General features: G+C 46.4%; 1 protein-coding gene and 1 non-coding gene across 3 annotated transcripts; one reads left to right on the top strand and one right to left on the bottom strand.

Moving 5' to 3' along the window:
* Nucleotides 1–912: 912 nt before the first annotated feature.
* Nucleotides 913–985, bottom strand: TRNAV-AAC (transfer RNA valine (anticodon AAC)). The gene has a single exon. It is a non-coding gene; the product is annotated as a tRNA-Val (tRNA).
* Nucleotides 986–2,909: 1,924 nt separating this feature from the next.
* ACTRT3 (actin related protein T3) lies at nt 2,910–7,235 on the top strand. 2 transcript variants are annotated; one of them, XM_066622620.1, is made up of 2 exons: nt 2,910–3,112; nt 6,317–7,235. In XM_066622620.1, exons 1-2 carry the CDS (start codon nt 2,910–2,912, stop codon nt 7,233–7,235), a joined length of 1,122 nt encoding a protein of 373 aa, XP_066478717.1. The 2 variants fall into 2 exon arrangements, with proteins under 2 accessions (XP_066478717.1, XP_066478718.1); XM_066622621.1 differs by having other exon boundaries at nt 2,934–3,045; nt 6,325–7,235.
* Nucleotides 7,236–20,626: the final 13,391 nt, after the last annotated feature.

Here is a 20,626-nt window from a genome sequence, read left to right as displayed (position 1 = left end):
GGGTAGGATCGGCTGGGAAAAAGAGCGGGGCTGCGTTTTCTCCGTGTCCCAAGACCAAAATAAACTACGCTTCCCATAATGCCTTGCGCCATGCGGTGAGGGGCATCATGGGAAATGTAGTTTCTCAAGGCCCACAAAGCTTAACCAGCATGCTGGCATCCTCTCAATGGTTTTGAACTCCATTCGACTTCCTGAAATGGATGCTGCAGTTGAACCAAAATAATATATAAAATAATGATTATTCTACATGATTAGCAATAATAATTTTACATTTATTTTTATTTATATTTACATTTAATTTATTTATTCACATTTATTATTATTTATTTTACATAATTAGCAATATAATAATATTACATAACAATTTACATTTATTATTTTTACACTTATATTTACATTTATTATTATTTACATTTACAATTGTTTTACATAATTAGCAACATATTAATTATTTTACTGACAACAATAATTACAATCATTTGCATTTATATTTACAATTAATTACAATGGCTGTGGTCAGTTTCCCAAGGATTGAAACTTTGTGTTATCACTTTTGTGCTCAACTCCTAAATAATAGCAATTCTAAGCAGAAAAATGGGATACAAAAACGCATGTTTTGGACCATAACTTGATCTAACAACATTTAAATATCATCTTGAGCAATGCTGATGAAATTGTAGCCTGTATTTTCCAGCTGCTTTATATATAAAGAGAAAACCTTTATAAACAGACTGCAAAAAGCACATCAATTGATTTAAAAGAGACAGGACCAAAACTTTTTCCTTTTCCCCGGATAAACAGACAGCAGTTTTGTGCTAAATAAAAGATAGATCAACATGATCACAAACCATCCCGAACTTGTTAGACAAAGTCTCTTGGGATAAATGATCTCAAGATGTAAAAAGACAATCTTGTTTCCGCCCGGTTTCGAACCGGGGACCTTTCGCGTGTTAGGCGAACGTGATAACCACTACACTACGGAAACTCCGATAAGAAATCACTGTAAACTATGTCCTACACGTTTATGGATAGAAGTGCACTCTCTCTCAGCTAAAAGTTGAAACATTGCATGCGCTGTTCAAGTCTAAAACATTTCCAAAAAGTCTTTGTACTTTCCCAGACACGTAGAACTGCAGACACTGGCACTAAATTTCCAAGCATGTCCTTGCTTGGCAATATGCTTCCTTCATTCTAGCAGCTACTGTAGAACTCACACAGCTATCATTACCCATGCACCATCACCCATGCACCATCATCCATGCACTACATGAGACAGTATCCAAGTGTCCTGCTGCAGGGAGAGCTGAAAATTGGACATCACTGAAAACCTGCAGCATTTACCCACATTTGCATTACAGCTTGCCTTGACTCATGCAAACATTCTTGGTTATGCATCATAAAGCAAATATAGGGGGAAAAATTTCTCGCTTTAAAAAAAAAATTTGTTTAGATTTTTAACAAGGCAGTTTAAATCAGAAGTCAGGACGAAGACCTCAACGAGGTTGCAATTCTGCAAACACGTTTGGTGATAAGTCTCACTGCACAAGTTGAGACTTCCGGACTACAATTCTATTCACACTTTCCTGGGAGTAAACCCCATTGACTATAATGGGACTTATTTCTGAGTAGACATGCATTAGATTGGGCTCCCAAAAACCTGGATAGGCTGGAATAATTACAGTACTTTTACATTAAAATATCACAACGTTTTTACCCGGTTTCAGATCTGGGACCTTTCGCATGTTAGGTAAATGTGATAACTACTACACTACAGAAACTCCTATACATGGCTATTTTCCTCTCTTTTCTCCATTAAGTACATTAACTGTGGCTTACTGATTGGGAGCCCAATGTTATGCAGGTCTACTCAGAAGTTTAGAACCACTGTAATCAATGGGGCTTACTCCCAGGTAAGTGTGGATAGGATTTTAGCTTGGGTGTCCTAACAAGAACAACTTGTTGAAAAGTGCTCCTTTTTCCATCAGAGAGATATTAGCATCATTTCATCAGCCCCCAGAACAACCAGGCAGGCAGACTTTCCATCTCTCTGGTCCTTTTGCAAGGACATATACAAGTGTCACTTCTGCCACAACACAGCAAGAGAAGGCAAAAGCCTCCCAAGCTAACAGGATCTACAAGAGCTGTTCATAGGTCCTGTAACAGCTATTTTCAACCCTTTTTTCTCATGGCACACTGACAAAGCACTAAAATTGTCAAGGCATACCATTGGTTTTTTGACCATTGATAAGACACACCATGCTGCTGGTAGGGGGCTCAAATCCCCCAATTGCCCTACTAATAAATGACCTTCCCCATAGTCCCATGGCACACCTGCAGACCATCTGCAGCACACCAGTGTGCCAAGGCACAGTGGTTAAAAATCACTGCCTGATAATATGGTTGAATCTACAGTGAGATTAAAGTGTAGTGAATCCCTTTTTGACACATGTGTTGGGACCTGATCACTTTCTCAGCCCTGTCATCCTAAAATTCTCTTCTTTGGAACAGTGTGTTGGTTCTTCCTTTCTCTCATAAACAAATGGGAGGCTAAACCACCACAGTATTGTTTGAAGATCTTCTTTGTAGGGTGGGCAAAGTTAAGACAAAGGAGTCTTTTTCCAAACAATTCATTCCCTAGCAAAGCAGAGGGGACAGGCAGCCATGGTCTTATGATTCTTGAAGCCTGGAAGATGAACTTGGTGATGCAGCAAAGAAAGTAGACATTTGCATTCACTGTCTCCAATTCAGATAAACATGCAAAGCTGGATGAGAAGGTATCATAGCAACATGCGGAGTCACAATAGAGCTAGCAGCACATGTCTGGGAAGACTGTAACCCTGGCACCCTAATATAAGCCTGGCCCACTGAGGGTCAAGTGTCCTGAGCAGGAACAGAACCATCACTCAGGAATGGGAGAGCTGCCTCCAGCTGTGGTGCTAGACAATGGCTCAGGTCTGCTCAAGGCTGGCGTTGCTGGGGACAAAGAACCACGTGTTACCTTCACCAACTTGATAGGTCGCGCCAAGGCCAAGTCGGTGATGCTTGGTGCAGGCCAAAAGGACTTCTACATTGGAGATGAAGCACAAGCCAAGCGAGGAATCCTCTCTCTCAGGTGGTCAGAAACTGGGGACTGGGAGGAACCATGGGGAATTGATAAAAACCGGCTAAATGGAAAACTGAGTTAAAACTGGCCACTGAAAAATAGGAATAAGTTGCTAAAACAGGCTGTGAAACAGAAGGGAGGGACAGAGGTGATTGGTGAGCTCACAAAAAAAGTCCATCGGACCAGGCTGGTGAAATGTATAGTGCCACTGTAGGGAAGAAAGTCATTTGCAGTAAATGTGTTTATTTGTTATCTCTGATTGTTCTGCAACACAGAAAGCACAGGTAAGCTGGGAGGGATTCTTGGACTGGAGAAATCAGAACATTGGCTGTTTCTTCTGCATATTTAGTTACTTGTACTTTTCCATAGAACAGAAACCTGTTGTCCAACAGGTAGGACTTCCTATAGGCCACACTTGGGTTCTCACCAGTCACCAACCCATTTCCTCATCTGCTGTTAGCCCAATAAACCCAACTTTGGTGTTCCTAGTGTCTGCTGGCCTCTGTCATAGCCACCATATATGCATACTGAGATATGCAGCACATATAAAAACAGGTGACAGTAGTGTCTAGGTGCAGGTGGTGACCAGGAACTATGCATGAGATACAGCAGAGCATGAGTTTGGTCTCCCTAACGGACCGTAGGTACAGGGCTGGAAAAATCCCAAGAATGTAAACACTTGAGGCTGGTATTTAGGAACCGGAGACATTTTTCTAAATCTGCTTTGGATTTCAAAAACTAATCTTGCTCATGAAAATGCAAGAACTGAGACAACAGTTGGGTTTCAAACAGTTATTTCTTCTTTAAGGGAACATCATGATGAAAACACACATAGATTTGAACTGGGCCAAGCTGCAGATTAAGGGAAAATGATGGAAACAAAATACAAAAGCAAAAAAAGAGCTATGCTTGGTTGGAATAAGAATGGGATAACAACCCTTCAAAACTGGTCTTGCATGTTAGTATGATTAGTTAGTATGCATGTGTTAGTAAGGTCAGCAAATTCACCCTATGCTCATGGGCCTGGCAACAACTCATCCATTTTAGTGCCTGATTGCAAGTTCCAAGAACCCAGCTGGTATCATGGGAAAAACATACTGTGTGCTCTACACAGATCACATATCCATTCCAATTAGCTATATGGACTGGCATAAGCTGAAGCATCCAGAAAAATGTCTTCGTCCTTGAAACCAGGACTATCTGAACATCCCACAATTTCAAATACTGAGTCTCCCCTTTAAAATAAAATAGAGGTAAAGCGGGTCAGATGGCTGTTACTTCAGTATAACTGATCACAACCTCTTCCCCAGTGAAACAGAAATGTATATTGGCCTTTTTGCCAAAAGGTACATTCTCTATCATTGCCCAAGTATCCATTGGATGAGATTCTCTTTCCACATATAGGAGACTGTGAAGTCAGCTTCCAAGTTAACAAAACCTAAAACAGTCCAGGGCTGAATTAAGAGGCACATCTTGAGTTTGATTCTCACAAACATGTAGGCCCCAATCCCAATTCTGATAGTTGTCCTATGAAGACAATAGGTCAAACCCCTGCTAATTGGGTAAGAGGCACTTTTTCAAGTGGGTGCTCCTTTTTTTAGCAGGGGGAGAGTAACTGGCCCACCTCACCCCAGCACTGTCTGTTCTAGTGGCTGCCTGCTGGTATTCCTTTGCATTTTTTTAGATTGTGAGCCCTTTTGGGACAGGGAGCTATTTAGTTATTTGATTTTTCTCTGTAAACCACTTTGTGAACTTTTAGTTGAAAATCGGTATATAAATACTGTTAATAATAATGTAACTATGGCTGCAATCCTAACCACACTTTCCTGAGAGTAAGACCCATTGAACAAGATAGGACTTACTTCTGAGTAGATCTCATTAGGATTGTGCCCTAAGACTAATTAAAAATCCATTAAGTCCTACCAACTCCCCTAGAGTGGGTCCACCATGTGGAGATTCCACAGGTACCAGTAGGACTTCTTCCGATAGGATTCAGACCATATGCTGTCATCTAAGTATGCTTGTTTAGAAATTAAGTCCACAGAAAGTTATGAGACTAACTCCCAAGTGAATGCTTTTAATTAGTATTAAAATGTGAGTTGCAGGGAGATGAGTAGAGGGAAGAGCTGAAAAACTGTTGCTAAAGGACTGACAATAATCTCTGGAGCATTCTGCTACACTTTTCAGTACATTCAGTTCACACTGACCTGTTCACCCCTAGCTCAAGCCATTTCTGCCCAATGTTGCATATATGCAACAAGGATCAATTGTATACACCTGTGGGCTGTGTAGAAATGGGTTAAACTCATTGCAAAGAAGTACATTAACTGAAACCAGCTTGTCTGATTACCGTGTAGGATGTTTTAAAGTGATAGTGCAAGGACCGAGGGTGGCCTCCATTGTGAAGCACAGTACCTACTCCCCAGAAAAATGTATAATTCTGTACACATCTATACTACAAATTAAATAGGCTTCTCCATGACAGCTACCCCAGAAAGAAACCTGGGAGTTGCAGATTTGTAAGTGTGCAGACTCTCATGCAGTGCAATGCTAAACTGGTTTACTCAGAAGTAAGTCTCACTGAATTCAATAAGATTTAGGGCACAATCCTAACCAACTTTTCAGCACTGGCATAGCTATGCCAATGGGGTGTGTGCTGCATCCTGCAGTGGGGGGGGCGGTGCGGTCATGGAGGCCTCCTCAAGGTAAGGCAATGTTTGTTCTCTTACCTCAGAGTTGCATTGCCCTTATGTTGGGGTGGGGGCTGGGGGAGGGTGGAGCAGGGCTATGATTGGGTGGGGGTGGGTGGATTGGACCTGGGAGGGGGTGGGATTGGTAGACCTGATGCACGCCATATCCAAACCCTCTTCCTGGGCCTGATCCACCTGCACAGATCAACACCGGATTATGCCAGTGATATCACAGGTGCAGTTCCAAGTTTGCAGCTGCTGCGGCATACCCAGGGGCAAGGGGACAAAAGTTCCCTTACCCCGAGGAGACCTCCAGAAGCCAAAAATCCCTCACAGGATGCAGCATAACCTGCACTGATGCTGCTGCATTGCTATGTGGTGATTTATATTGGATTGGGCTGTTAGTATTATTTCGTTTATGAGACACCTAGGAATGCTGTGCGTATAGAGAGGGAATACTAAGGTTGTAGGCATGACAAACTGCAATATCACAATCATCTTTATTTTCACTAAAACCCTATAGATACCCAGTGGAACATGGAATTGTCACTTCCTGGCCAGACATGGAGAAAATATGGAAGCACACTTATGAGAATGAACTGAAGTTGAACTCTAGCACAAGACCAGCACTGATAACTGAGGCACCTCTCAACCCACTGGCCAATCGTGAACAAATGACTAGACTGCTCTTTGAAAAATTTGATGTACCAGCCCTCTATGTGGCCATCCAGGCTGTGTTGGCACTCTATGCTGCAGGTCTCACAACTGGCTGTGTGATGGATTCTGGGGATGGTGTCACCCACACTGTCCCCATCTTTGAGGGCTATTGCTTGCCTCATGCTGTTCTCCGGCTTGACTTGGCCGGCCGAGATCTTACAGACTACCTCATGAGAATCCTTAGAGAAAGCGGCATTGCCTTAGTGAGCACAGCTGAAAGGGAAATTGTGCGAATCATCAAGGAGGGCTTGTGTTACGTGTGTTTGAACCCTGAGGAGGAGATGGCCAAAAAGCCTTCTGCGATAGAGAAAACTTGGAAGTTGCCTGATGGGCAGATCATTAAAATCCACAACCAATTGTTCCGGTGTCCTGAGACCCTCTTTCGTCCATCTAATGTTGGCATGGAGGCCCCAGGAATTGATAAGCTTTTATTCAACACCATCATGAAATGTGACATTGACCTGAGGACCACTTTGTATGCAAATGTACTCCTTTCTGGTGGATCCAGTCTCTTCCCTGGCATTGCTGAACGTTTGACGAAGGAGTTGATTCGAATGGCTCCCAAAGATACTGAAGTGCTTGTCACAGCACCCCCTGACAGGAAGTATTCTGTTTGGATGGGAGGGTCTATTCTTTCTTCTCTCTCTGCCTTTCAGGAGATGTGGATTTCCAAGGAAGAATATGCTGAAGTTGGGCCCAATATAGTACACAGGAAGTGCTTCTAATCTCCTGTGGTACAGAAACATTTCTATTAAAAAAAAAAAGCTGTTGGGTAAGAATCTCAAATTCATGACATCCTCAGTGAGCCTTATAGCTTCACTGCTTTCTGAAAGATAAATAAAAGTAACAATTCCATTCATGCTTGATTTGGCAGCACAAGGATTGTCTCACACGTGTTTTTCTACATGTAGGGCACTTTCATGTAGGAAATAATATGCAATGCTTAGATAGCTTATTAGGAGCCCTAATCCTGAGCTGGACCAGAGGTGGCACTGACCTCCAGCACCAATAGTGGGTGTTGCAAATGTGCCATAAGGCATGCCTGTGACACCCTGCGCTGAGTCAAGTGCCGGTGCTGGCCCAGCACCAGTTGGTGCTGAGCCCAGGGCTGGAAGGATGCTGTCCGGAGCATGGTAAGAGTTCAGGGCTGTGGTGAGGGCTTTGGGGGAGGTAGGCGCTCTGGGGCATTAGAGGGCAAGATGGGGGGACGCACCAGCAGGGCTCTGCTCTGCTGATTCCTGAATGTGCAAAGCCTTCTGGCCCAACATGGAGTCTGCACCAGCAAAATAGCTAGGACCTTTTGCAGGGCTTGGTGCTTTCCCTGGGGGGAGTCCCCTTTCCCCAAGAAAACCTCCAGCAGTAGTTGCAGTGCCGCAGGATGCAGTGGTAGCCACTTTGGCTCTGCAGGACCCAGTGGTAGTACCACCTTTAGGATTGTCTGCTCATCCCTTCTCTATTCAAAGTTTCCAGTGCTGTGTTTTCTACAGAGTTATTCCTAGGCTCACCTTGATGCATGAGACTAAGAATGTATAATGTCTCTTTCTCCTCCAGCTACACCAAGGAGTTCTGTAGCTCACAAGCAGAAGTTTCTTGGCAGACAATAGGCAACCCAATCCTATCCAACTTTCCAGCACCGGTTGTTGTGTCACAGCTCCTCTCCACTAGGTATCGTGCCCACTTAAGGCTGGTTAGTTTCCCTTTGCTAACTCACCTGGGTAGTAAGCACGTGTCAGAGTCAAGTCCCAGTCCAATAAATGCAGATTGTCAAATCACAGTCCAAAGTCAATATGCCGGGTCACAATCCAGGGTCAAAGTCCAGGTAAGCCAGTTAATTAATGCAAGGTGCCAAAACAGAATCAATATGCCAGGTCACAGTCCAAGGTCAAATTCCAGTCAGGTCAGGTCTCCTCTGGGTCAGGTAGTGTCTCCCTCTGGGTCAGGGTAGCCTTTGGTCCTTCTGAAGCTGCCTTTTATCCTTTGTGTCCCATTAAGTGCAAATGCAGCTCAGCTGTGAGCTACCTCCTTAGCTCATTCAAAGTCCCATCAAGGTCAAATGAAGCTCAGGTGTCCAACCAGGTCTCCATTGGCCTTGATTGATTACAGCTGTGGAGCTAGCCCTGCCCTTCCCAGAGCTGTCAGCCAGCTGTCAGGAATCGCTGTCAACACCACAGCATCCACCTGATGATCTTCTGATCTTCCATTACACTGGTGCAGCCACAATGCAGCCCCAAGGTAAGGGAACAAATGTTGTCTTACCTTGAGGAAGCTTCCATGTCTGCCCCACTACTGCAGGATGAAATGCACACCCCATCAGCACAGCTACATTGGTGCTGGAAATCTGGGTAGGATTGGGCCCTCATTTAGACAAATTTCCTTGAAGGTGGAAAATTTAAAAGCCACAGTTCCTAGTCTTTTTTTTTTTTAAACTGCAGTCTAAAATGTGCAGGGCATAGAGCAGGAGTGTCCAAAGTTTTTGGCAGGAGGGCCACATCAGCTCTCTGACACTGTGTCAGGGGCCGGGGGAAAAAAAAGAATTAATTTATATTTAAAATTTGAATAAATTTACATAAGTTTACATAAATGAATATATTAAAGATGAAACTTATATGAACAAATGAAGATCTTGCAATACCTCAATGCCTATAAAAGGCCTTGCACAAAGCAAGGCTGGCCTTTCCTTTGCTGCCACTACTGCGTCATGGATGGGAAACAGCAAGCAGTGGAGGGAGCCCTCATCCCACAGCTCACACGAGAGGTCAAACAGTCGCCCTCACGCTGAGAGACGTTGCGTTGGGCCAGTACGGGATTCAACAAATCTGCGGAGGGCCAGAGACTCATTGGAGACTGGGGGCTCCCTGAGGGCCGCATTGAGAGGCCTGGAGGGCTGCAAGTGGCCCCCGTGCCGGGGTTTGGGCACCCCTGGCATAGAGGAAGGAGCGTAATTTCAACAATTTGCCTCCCTGCATTCGCTTCTGTTTTGCTCCCACCATCTGGAATGGCTCCAAAGGGGAGGGGCCGCTTGCACGGTGCATTCAGGCACCTGCAAAACTTAGTGCTTTGCACTCCCTCTAGCTACACCACTGCCCAGATAGCTCTGTTTGCTTTAAAAAAGTATAAGCCATCTTTCCCCTTCATAAGAACAGCCCCACTGGATCAGGTCATAGGCCTATCTAGTCCAGCTTCCTGTATCTCACAGCGGCCCACCAAATGCTCCAGGGAGCACACCAGATAACAAGAGACCTCATCCTGGTGCCCTCCCTTGCATCTGGCTTTCTGACATAGCCCCTTTCTAAAATCAGGAGGTTGCGCATACACATCATAGCTTGTAACCCGTAATGGATTTTTCCTCCAGAAACTTGTCCAATCCCCTTTTAAAGGCGTCTAGGCTAGACGCCAGCACCACATCCTGTGGCAAGGAGTTCCACAGACCAACCACACGCTGAGTAAAGAAATATTTTCTCTTGTCTGTTCTAACTCTCCCAACACTCAATTTTAGTGGATGTCCCCTGGTTCTGGTGTTATGTGAGCGTGTAAAGAGCATCTCCCTATCCACTCTGTCCATCCCCTGCATAATTTTGTATGTCTCAATCATGTCCCCCCTCAGGCGTCTCTTTTCTAGGCTGAAGAGGCCCAAACGCCGTAGCCTTTCCTCTTTAGGAAGGTGCCCCAGCCCCATAATCATCTTAGTCCAGGGGTGCTCAATACGTCGATCGCGATCTACCGGTCGATTGCGAGGCAAAATGAGTCGATCGCAGGCTTCTCTCCCATTCACGCATCCCTGGGAGTGAGCCCCTGGCAGGCTCCTCCCTGGGAGAGAGGCAGGCTGCTCTCCCGTCCACGCATCCCTGGCAGTGAGCCCCATTGACTCTACTGGGGCTGACTTACCTTTCCCCTGTTTTTGCACTGGTATGTATGGAGATCTGCCCCCCCAACTTCCATCTGTTGGTTCTGTGTGCACGGGGTTTTGCACTGGTCTTGCTGTGATGTCTATATAGAGATCTTCTCTCCCCCACACCTTTCCCCTGTTTTTGCACTGGTATGTATGGAGATCTGCCCCCCGCCCCCAAAAAAATTCCATCTGTTGGTTCTGTGTGCAAGGGGTTTTGCACTGGTCTTGCTGTGATGTCTATATAGAGATCTTCCCTCCCCCACACCTTTCCCCTGTTTTTGCACTGGTATGTATAGAGATCTGCTCCCCCCCCCCCACTTGTATTGGAATAGAGGAAGATCTGGTGAGGAGGTAGATGTGGTGTCAGCAGTGGCCCCTTTAAGGGTAAGGTCTGGGCATCCAGCAGAGTGTGCTGCACAGCTGCAGCCACTTGAAGGCAATAGGGCCCTCAGGGATATAAGAGCACCTGAGGCAGGAAGGGCTCCACTTATTTATGTGAGTCAGCCTTTTCCTACATGAAGATCATTAAGTCCAAGTACCTTTCCACCATGACTGATGAACATTTGGAAGTGTGCTTGAGGCTGGCTGTCAGCAGCTACTGTCCGACTATGCCTCCTTGGCTGATTCACTTCAGTGCAAGTCATCAGAGTAAACTCAAGTAATTACAAAAAATGTTTATAGTTAATTATGTTGTGTTGTGCAATATTGGCTCATGCAGTTAGGCAAGGTACACCAACATACATTGTACACATAAATGTTATATGTTATGATGGTGCGAACATTGTAAAAAAACTCTGGTAGATCTCCGGGCCTTGCTGGGTTTCAAAGTAGCTCTCGAGCCAAAAAAGTGTGAGCACCCCTGTCTTAGTAGCTCTCTTTTGCACCTTTTCCATTTCCACTATGTCTTTTTTGAGATGCGGCAACCAGAACTGGACACAATACTCCAGGTGTGGCCTTACCATCGATTTGTACAACGGCATTATAATATTAGCTGTTTTGTTCTCAATACCTTTACTAATGATCCCAAGCATAGAATTGGCCTTCTTCACTGCCGCCGCACATTGGGTCAACACTTTCATTGACCTGTCCAACACCACCCCAAGATCTCTCTCCTGATCTGTCAGACAGCTCAGAACCCATCAGCCTATATCTAAAGTTTTGATTTTTTGCCCCAATGTGCATGACCTTACACTTAATGACATTGAAGCGCATCTGCCATTTTGCTGCCCATTCTGCCAGTCTGGAGAGATCATTCTGAAGCTCCTCACAATCACTTCTGGTCTTCACCACTCAGAAAAGTTTGGTGTCATCTGCAAACTTTGCCACCTCTCTGCTCAACCGTCTCCAGGTCATTTATGAAGAGGTTGAAAAGCACCGGTCCCAGGACAGATCCTTGGGGCACACCGCTTTTCACTTCTCTCCATTGTGAAAATTGCCTATTGACACCCACTCTCTGTTTCCTGGTCTTCAACCAGTTCTCAATCCATGAGAGGACCTGTCCTCTAATTCCGTGACTGTGGAGTTTTTTTAGTAGCCTTTGGTGAGAGACCGTGTCAAACGCCTTCTGAAAGTCCAGATATATAATGTCTACGGGTTCTCCCGCATCCACATGCCTGTTGACCTTTTCAAAGAATTCTAAAAGGTTTGTGAGGCAAGACTTACCCTTACAGAAGCCATGCTAATTCTCCCTCAGCAAGGCCTGTTCATCTATGTGTTTTGAGATTCTATCTTTGATGAGGCATTCCACCATCTTACCCGGAATAGATGTTAGGCTGACCGGCCTATAGTTTCCTGGGTCCCCCTCTTTCCCTTTTTAAAGATAGGCGTGACATTTGCTATCCTCCAATCTTCTGGCACCGTGGCCGTTTTGAGGGACAAGTTGCATATCTTAGTCAAGAGATCAGCAACTTCATTCTTCAATTCCTTAATAACTCTTGGGTGGATGCCATCAGGGCCCAGTGACTTATTGATCTTTAATTTATCAGTGAGGTCTGAAACATCTTCTTTTTCAACCTCTATCTGAGTTAATTCCTTGGTCAGGAGGGGCCATTCAGGCAGCAGTATCTGCCCAAGGTCTTCTGCCATGAAGACAGATGCAAAGAACTCATTTAATTTCTCTGCCATCTCTAAGTCTCCTTTTATCTCCCCTTTCCCTCCCTCACCATCCAGAGGGCCAACCGCTTCTCTGGCGGGTTTCCTGCTTCTAACATATTTGAAGAAGCTTTTATTATTCCCCTTAATGTTGCTGGCCAAGCGTTCCTCATAGTCTAGCTTGGCCTCCCTTATCATCTTCTTACATTTCTTTTGCCACAGTTTATGTTCCTTTTTATTCTCCTCATTAGGGCAAGACTTCCATTTACGGAAGGGAGCTTCCTTGCCCTTTACAGCCTCTCTAACTTGGCTCATTAGCCATGTGGGCACCCTCCTAGATTTAGTGGAACCCTTCTTTCTTTGTGGTATACACCTCTGCTGGGCTTCTATTACTGTTGTTTTAAGCAGCCTCCATGCACTCTGGAGAGATTGGACTCTTTTTACCTTCTCTTTCAACCTCCTTCTAACCAGCCTCCTCATTTGAGGGAAGTCCGCCTGTTGGAAGTCAAGGGTTTTTGTGAGAGATTTGCCCGATATTCTTCTCCCAACGTGCAAGTCGAAACAGATCGCAGCATGATCACTGTTCCCCAACGGTTCTGTAACACTGACATCTCTAACCAGGTCCTGTGTACCGCACAATATTAAATCCAGAGTCACCTGTCCTCTGGTGGGCTCCATGACTAGCTTCTCTAAGGCACAGTCATTTAGCATGTCAAGGAATCCGATCTCCTTTTCGTGACCAGAACACAAATTGATCCACTCTATATGAGGATAATTGAAGTCCCCCATGATTACAACCCTGTCCCTCCTTGACACCTCCCTGATCTGTTTCCTCATTTCAAGGTCCCCTTCCGATTTCTGGTCTGGAGGACTATAGTACACCCCCAGTATTACATCACTCCACAGGCCTGGTAATTTAACCCACAGAGATTCTATAGTGGAGTTGGACCCGCCATCAATCTCTACTTTGCTGGATTCTATCCCTTCCTTAACATAAATGGCCATCCCACCTCCCACGCGCCCCTCCCTGTCCCTCCTGTAGAGTTTATAGCCCGGGATTGTGGTATCCCACTGATTCTCCGCATTCCACCAGATTTCTGTTATGCCCACTATATCAATGTTTTCCCTTGTCACCAGACATTCCAGTTCTCCCATCTTTGCTCGGAGACTTCAGGCATTCGCATAAAAGCATTTGTACATGGAATGCCCCAGGATGGGCTGCTTATTCGCTCCTTTGTCCCTGCAGCCTCTCACTGTGCCAAACCATCTATCACATCCCATCACGCTACCTTTCCCAATTTCTTCTCCTACTCTGCCTTTGTCTTGTTGTTCTCTAACCTCCCCATCCTCATCCCATAGGATGACTGCACACATTGCAGGATGTGTTCAGGCGCCTGTAAAACTTAGTGCTTCACATCCCCCTCTAGCTATACCACTGATTTCAAGCATGTTCCTAGAGAGCCACTTGTGAAATGGAGGAGAGTATGCATGGCTGAATCAGAGCCAAATCCTATCCAACTTTCCAGACTTGGTGTAGCTGTGCCTATGGGGCTTGCACTACATCCTGTGGTGGGAGGGTAGTTATGGAGGCCTCCACAAGGTAATCGAACATTTGTTCCCTGGCTTAAGAGCTGCATTGCAGTTGCAGCAGGGCTGGAAAGATGGATAGGATTGGGCCCTCAGAGCACATTCCTGTGCATGTCTACTCATAAGCAAATCCCATTGTAGTCAAAGGGGCTTACTCCCAGGAAAGTGTGGATAGGCTTGTAGCCTCAGAGCCCTATCCCAGCCATGCCTACTCAGAAGCAAATCCCATTGTAGTCAAAGGGGCTTACTCCCAGGAAAGTGTGGATAGGCTTGCAGCCTCAGAGCCCTATCCTAACCATGGCTGCTCAGAAGCAAATCCCACTGTAGTCAAAGGGGCTTACTGCCAGGAAAGTGTGGATTGCACCCTTATCCTGCAACCCTTTCCACACTTTCCTGAGAGTAAGTCCCATTGACTACAACGGGGCTTACTTCTGAGTAGACACACACTGGATTGGGGTCTTAGCCCACTGCTGACCTGCACAATCCGTGCAGAAGAGGAGCCTGGGGCACAGCACTAATCGAAGCCTCCTCCTGCAGAAGGCAAAGAGCCTCCCCTGCAGCCTTGCAAATAGACTGTGAATGACGTCACCCAGCCCGGGAGCGCGGACCCCGCGCCTCAGCCAATCAGGGGCAGCGTGGGCGGGGCGCGTGCGGAGGCCGGCCTTATAAGCCGAGGGCTGCTGCGCCGCCCTCGCCAGCAGCCGGAGGCCCTCTCGGTTCCTAACCCTAAGGCGCGCTCAGGGTGGCCCCTCGTGGCCGCGTTCGTTGTTTTGCTGGCCGGCTTTCAGCGAACTGAAACAAACAGCCCAAAAACGCCGGCGCTGCGCGAGGGGGCCTCCTCGCTGGCCGCCCCGCCCGGCCGCCCGCCCCCTCGGAGGCCGTCGCCCGCTCCGGAGGCCGCGGTCAGCCTGGCTCGAGCCGCTGCTGCCGCGAAGGGCTCGCCCCTGTCAGCCTGAGGCGGCGGCCGTGCCTGGAGGGGGAGGGAAGGGGCGGGGCGCAGAGCAAGAGCGGGCGGCGCTCTCTCCTCAGGCTCCCGTGCGCTCCTGAGCAGTGGGGCGCGCGGCCGAGGACGCCCGGACACGCGCAGAGCCCCCCGGGGCGCGCGAGGGGAGGCAGGTGCGCTGGCGCATGCGCAGTGGGAGCTGCAACAGCCATGCTGGGGGGGTTGCACCTGCTGCTGCTGAAGTGTGCCTTGGTGTCTCTTCGTGCTGCAGTCCTGTCCACATTTACCTGGGAGTAAGCCCCACTGGTTTTAATGGGACTTGCTTCTGAGTAGGCATGCATAGGAGTGGGTTGCCCAGTAGCTTCTCAATGGAAAGGGAAGGGTAGAAAATAAGTATCTGGGGGAGGAAGCACTAGAGCAGTGTTCTCAACCAGTGGTACTCATACCACCAGTGGTGCTTGAGGTGTTGTCTGGTGGTACTCTGGTAGGATACCCTCCACCTGGCAGCAAGACCAGCAATGCAATAAGCAGGGGCAGGAAGCTTGGCTAGGTGGGCAGGGCTGTAGTGCTTCCTATGTGTTCAGTAAAACCCTCCTGTTCACCCTGAGCCTCTTACCAGTGTTTTGTGTTTCGTCTAGTATAGCATATGCACAAGCACTGGGCTTAGCTTTAGTATGTGGTAACAATTGCAGGCACACCTGTTTGGCCAGAGCACACTCTGCCAGCCTTGAAATATGCTGAGTGTCTAAGCCCAGTGCTGTAAACAACAGGATGTTATAGAGAAGCGGTTATGTGTTGTGATAGGAGTGTGTTGTGGTTAGCTAGAGCCAGCTAGTTGTAGCTAGAAGCTTAACAGTCTTGCTTCATGTATTTAAGAGTGAATAAAGGCTTGGAGGAAGCTAAGCAAAGCTCACTTCTCTCTCCTTTTCCAGCTTTCGGCCTCCTCCCTGCATCTACATTTGAATCCTTCTTTGCCAGTCTCATTCATTGCTCTGACTCCTTGCTACTCCAGTTCCTTCTCTCAACCCCCCTCATTTGCTTTTGAGCCTGCACTATATCCAGCAGCTGGGCTTCTGAGTCCTGCTGCTCCCAAAGCTGTTGCTACAGTCTAGCCTCCCAATCTGGAAGTAACTGGTAGTGATGTCATTGCCAGTTACTGTTACAGTGAGAGGTGAAAGTTGAGAAACACTGCACTAGAGAAAAGGTCTATGGAGTCTTAGGAGGACTTCCCAAGTTCTGCTTTAAAGCAGCTTCTCCTCCTTCCAGCACTTCAGTCAACCTTTCCCATACTCCTGTAACTTGTCTCTGTGTGTATGAGTTCCCTTGTGCTTTGGGATACTTTGTAGCTTTTTCATGTTGCCTTCTACCTTCTCCAGTCTCTCTCTTGTTAACCCCCTCACCCCTGACCTCCTTAGGAGGATCAGCTTTGTTCTTGCTAAGTAACTTCACCCATAGGGGGAGGGGAGGGGCACTCGTTCCAGGCTCTTCCATGGGCAGTTAACTGAAGGTTTATTTTTGACATTTATAAGGTAAATATCCCTTGTATGTACAGAGATGTTAAGGCGGAACTCTTCTGCTGCTGAATTAGTGCTCTTGCCTTCTGCTCAGGTTGTTGCTCAGTGAGTCTAAAATGCATTTTAATGTAAAACAATCGTCCTTCCAGCCTTCTTGGCTATGTCTACCCCACCATCTCCACCTTCTTCCATGTGGCCTGCTCAGGCTGTACCTTGTTTCTGATCTTGTCAGATAATTCTCTGCCCTTTTCTGGGTGATTATCTCAATCTCTCCTCTTATCCCTTCTCCCTGAAACTCCTTTGCATTTGTATTCCTTTTTTCCCCACTGCTGAGTAGTATTTAAAAATCTGCAAAGCCAGCCTGCTAGTGCTGGGCTATGTGGGCTATTGGAGCAATGCAATTTGTGTCAAATTGATGTTTGTGCTTTTCGTGTATGTCAACAAAATCTTGCACTGCGTAGCTTACAAAGCTATGAACTCTCTCACAGTTAAGGGAGCCTGGTTTAACTTTGGATTCCATAAAGCAAATGTTCCATAAAGCAAAAATCAAAAAATCAAAACTTTAGATATAGGCTGATGGGTTCTGAGCTGTCAGTGACAGATCAGGAGAGAGATCTTGGGGTGGTGGTGGACAGGTCGATGAAAGTGTCGACCCAATGTGCAACCCAATTGGCAATGAAGAAGGCCAATTCTATGCTTGGGATCATTAGGAAGGGTATTGAGAACAAAACGGCTAATATTATAATGCTGTTGCTTGTACCATAGTCTTTCGAGACTGAAGGTTGCCAACATTGTAAGGTTGTAACATTGTACCAAATCTATGGTAAGGCTACACCTGGAGTATTGTGTCCAGTTCTGGTCGCCGCATCTCAAAAAAGACATAGTGGAAATGGAAAAGGTGCAAAAGAGAGTGACTAAGATGATTACGGGGCTGGGGCACCTTCCTTATGAGGAAAGGCCATGGCGTTTGGGCCTCTTCAGCCTAGAAAAGAGACACCTGAGGGGGGACATGATTGAGACATACAAAATTATGCAGGGGATGGACAGAGTGGATAGGGAGATGCTCTTTACACTCTCACATAATACCAGGACCAGGGGACATCCACTAAAATTGAGTGTTGGGCGGGTTAGGACAAACAAAAGGAAATATTTCTTTACTCAGCATGTGGTCGGTCTGTGGAACTCCTTGCCACAGGATGTGGTGCTGGCGTCTAGCCTAGACGCCTTTAAAAGGGGATTAGACAAGTTTCTGGAGGAAAAATCCATTACGAGTTACAAGCCATGATGTGTATGCGCAACTTCCTGATTTTAGAAATGGGCTATGTCAGAATGCCAGATGCAAGGGAGGGCACCAGGATGAGGTCTCTTGTTATCTGGTGTGTTCCCTGGGGCATTTGGTGGGCCGCTGTGAGATACAGGAAGCTGGACTAGATGGGCCTATGGCCTGATCCAGCGGGGCTGTTCTTATGTTCCAGATTCTGCAACTTGCTCAGATTGGTCACTTGTAAAAGCAAACACAGCAAATGTTAAGTGTGGTCTAGAGTTCAGTTACATTATCATCTACTGCCTTCTAGTGGTAAATTGCAAACTTAGAAAAGTTGCAAACCAGTTGCAGGGCTTGGCAGAAGAATGATGGGTCGGACAGCTTGAGGAAACTGTTAAGCTCCTTTTGTCATGCATTTAAGTTTTGGCATAAGAGAAGAAGGATGTCATCACTGAGCACCCCACAGTGCTATGGTAAGTCCCTATGCACTTGAGGGGGGATTAGAAGGATTGTTAGCTAGTGGAGCTGGACAGATAGCTGAGTCTCAGGCATTCAGGGGACATCCACTAAAATTGAGTGTTGGGAGAGTTAGGACAGACAAAAGAGAATATTTCTTTACTCAGCGTGTGGTTGGTCTCTGGAACTCCTTGACACAGGATGTGGTGATGGCATCTGGCCTAGATGCCTTAAAAGGGGATTGGACAAATATCTGGAGGAAAAATCCATTACCGGTTAATAATAATAAACTTTATTTATACCCCGCCCTTCTCCCTAAAGGGACCCAGGGCGGCTTACAACATGTTAAAAACAGATTAAAAACATAATTTAACAAACAGATAAAAACAGATTAAAAACACATTAACAGATACCATAAAACAGTAGTCAGATTAAAAAGTCAGATAAAAAGAGCATAAAGCAGCAGATCGTAGAGGAATCAGGCCTGTAGAAAATACTAAAAGATGTTAGAAAGGCCATGAACTCAGAAGGCTTGTTTAAACAGAAGGGTCTTCAGGCCTCGCCAAAAAGTCTCAAGAGAGGGAGCCATTCTCAAGTCAAGGGGAAGGGAGTTCCATAGCGTTGGTGCCACTACTGAGAAGGCCTATTTCTTGCCGACACCCCATGTACCTCCTTAGGCGGTGGCACTTGTAAAAAGGCCTTTTCTGATGACCTAAGAGGTGCAATTGTCATAGGGGTATAAAAAGAACCCTTAGAGAAGGGAGAGTTGCTCCTGGGTGTTTCTTTGCTTGCTGCTTGTCTCATTCAACTCTGACCTCCATCATGGATGCCTGGCTGAACATGTAGCCTGGGTGCTGTTTGCTTTCTCTGGTAGATGGGTGAGAGGTGAGATAAGAAATGTAGTGTAAGAAGCTATCTTTGTTTAAAATGATGTATTTCTGTGTGTCTTTATCTCTTGCAATTGCTGCCTTGAAACATATGTCTAATCTTAATATCTCTTTAATAGACCAAAATATATTTTACAGATCTGTGCTTGGTTTTGAGTTCCAGAGGAACCTGTGTCTACTGTCCAGCCTAGCTGCTTGGTCTAGCTACCAAAGTCAAAGTCCTTGTGCCTTGAGGTCTGGGTCCCTGAGTGAGTGGGAGCCCTGGTCCTGCAAGGGCTGGTGTAAGCCTACAGGGCAGTGATCCCCAGGATCGCATTGCTAAGGAGGCTGCAGGGACTGGTGTTTACTTACCAGTCCCTCAGCAGCCTGGGGGAGGGGGTGCAGGGAGCCCTGCATGACCATCTGCAGGGCTCCACAGCCTTCAGAAAGTGAAAGTGGAGCGATTGGAAGTGGAGCGTGATTGCTCTGCTTTCACTTTTTGAAGGCTGGGGAGCCCTGCGGAGGGTTGCACAGGGCTCCCGGCACCCCTGGGAGGCTGCTGCAGGGACTGGTAAGTAAATACCAGTCCCTGCAGTCCCCTTAGCCATGCAATCCTGGGGATTGTCACTGCATCCCCCTACCCCTGCCCCTTAAGAGGGCAAAGTCTAGGGCCCTCTGGCTGGGGCATCACAATGCCCTAGTTTGAGAAGCCCTGCTATAGGGCCTAAGAGTCCATGAGCTGAGGCATTGGCATATAAAGGGTGGTGGCAGTCCTACCAAGATTTGGTACTCTATAATTTGGTTTAATTGGCTAAGAATTGTGCCTTGCTGTCTTGAGGTATGTTGTGCTCCCTTGAGGTTGTACTGGAACAGAATAACACCAACTAAGAACTGTAGGCCTGATAACTAGGCTGAGTTTGGATCCCTTAAGTGCCTATTCTACCTAGAACTAAATTGGGCACATAAGCCCTTAGGCTGCTGTGGGTTGAGATGGTGGGGCCAGGGGCAGAAAAACCTCCTGTAAGGGTCAGGCGCCTGGGTCAGATGCCAATCTTAAGACGGTTGTCTGAATTAAATTGAAACTCCAAGCTGGCTGTTTGAAACTTAGTTTGGGGTTCACCACGCTGTACCCTCAATGCCACCATGATGTAAGCCCCATATTCTGTTGTATACCTTACCCTTTCTATATATTTGGAGCACTGTCTGCCATGCAGCGCTACCCTTGATTCAAGATAACTGTGCTCTATGTTGAGTTGCTCCTGGCTATTATAGTGTGGCCTGCTTTTTGGAAAGTCTCCCAAAAGATAGTGTGCTGTCTTATCTTTTTCTCCCTTTGAAAGTAGCAGTGAACTGTTACAGACTTCAGATAGATAATTTTGTCACAATCTTATACAGCAAGTTTCATTATGAACTCGTGAGATTGCAGACAGTGTTTACAGCTTTGTTGATACCACCATTATAAATGGAATGATCCAAATAAAGTTGTATCATGAAAAACATTAGGCT

Source organism: Tiliqua scincoides, chromosome 3 (assembly GCF_035046505.1).
Source record: "Tiliqua scincoides isolate rTilSci1 chromosome 3, rTilSci1.hap2, whole genome shotgun sequence".
Taxonomy (NCBI): Eukaryota; Metazoa; Chordata; class Lepidosauria; order Squamata; family Scincidae; genus Tiliqua; species Tiliqua scincoides.
This window is presented reverse-complemented; position numbering and strand designations above follow the sequence as displayed.

What these genes read in the sequence shown, in the direction of transcription:
- ACTRT3 (XM_066622620.1), top strand. Translation starts at nt 2,910, where the DNA reads ATGGGAGAGCTGCCTCCAGCTGTGGTGCTAGACAATGGCTCAGGTCTG. An exon ending in CGAGGAATCCTCTCTCTCAG is followed by an intron (nt 3,113 to 6,316) that starts GTGGTCAGAAAC and finishes AAAACCCTATAG; the next exon opens with ATACCCAGTGGAACATGGAA.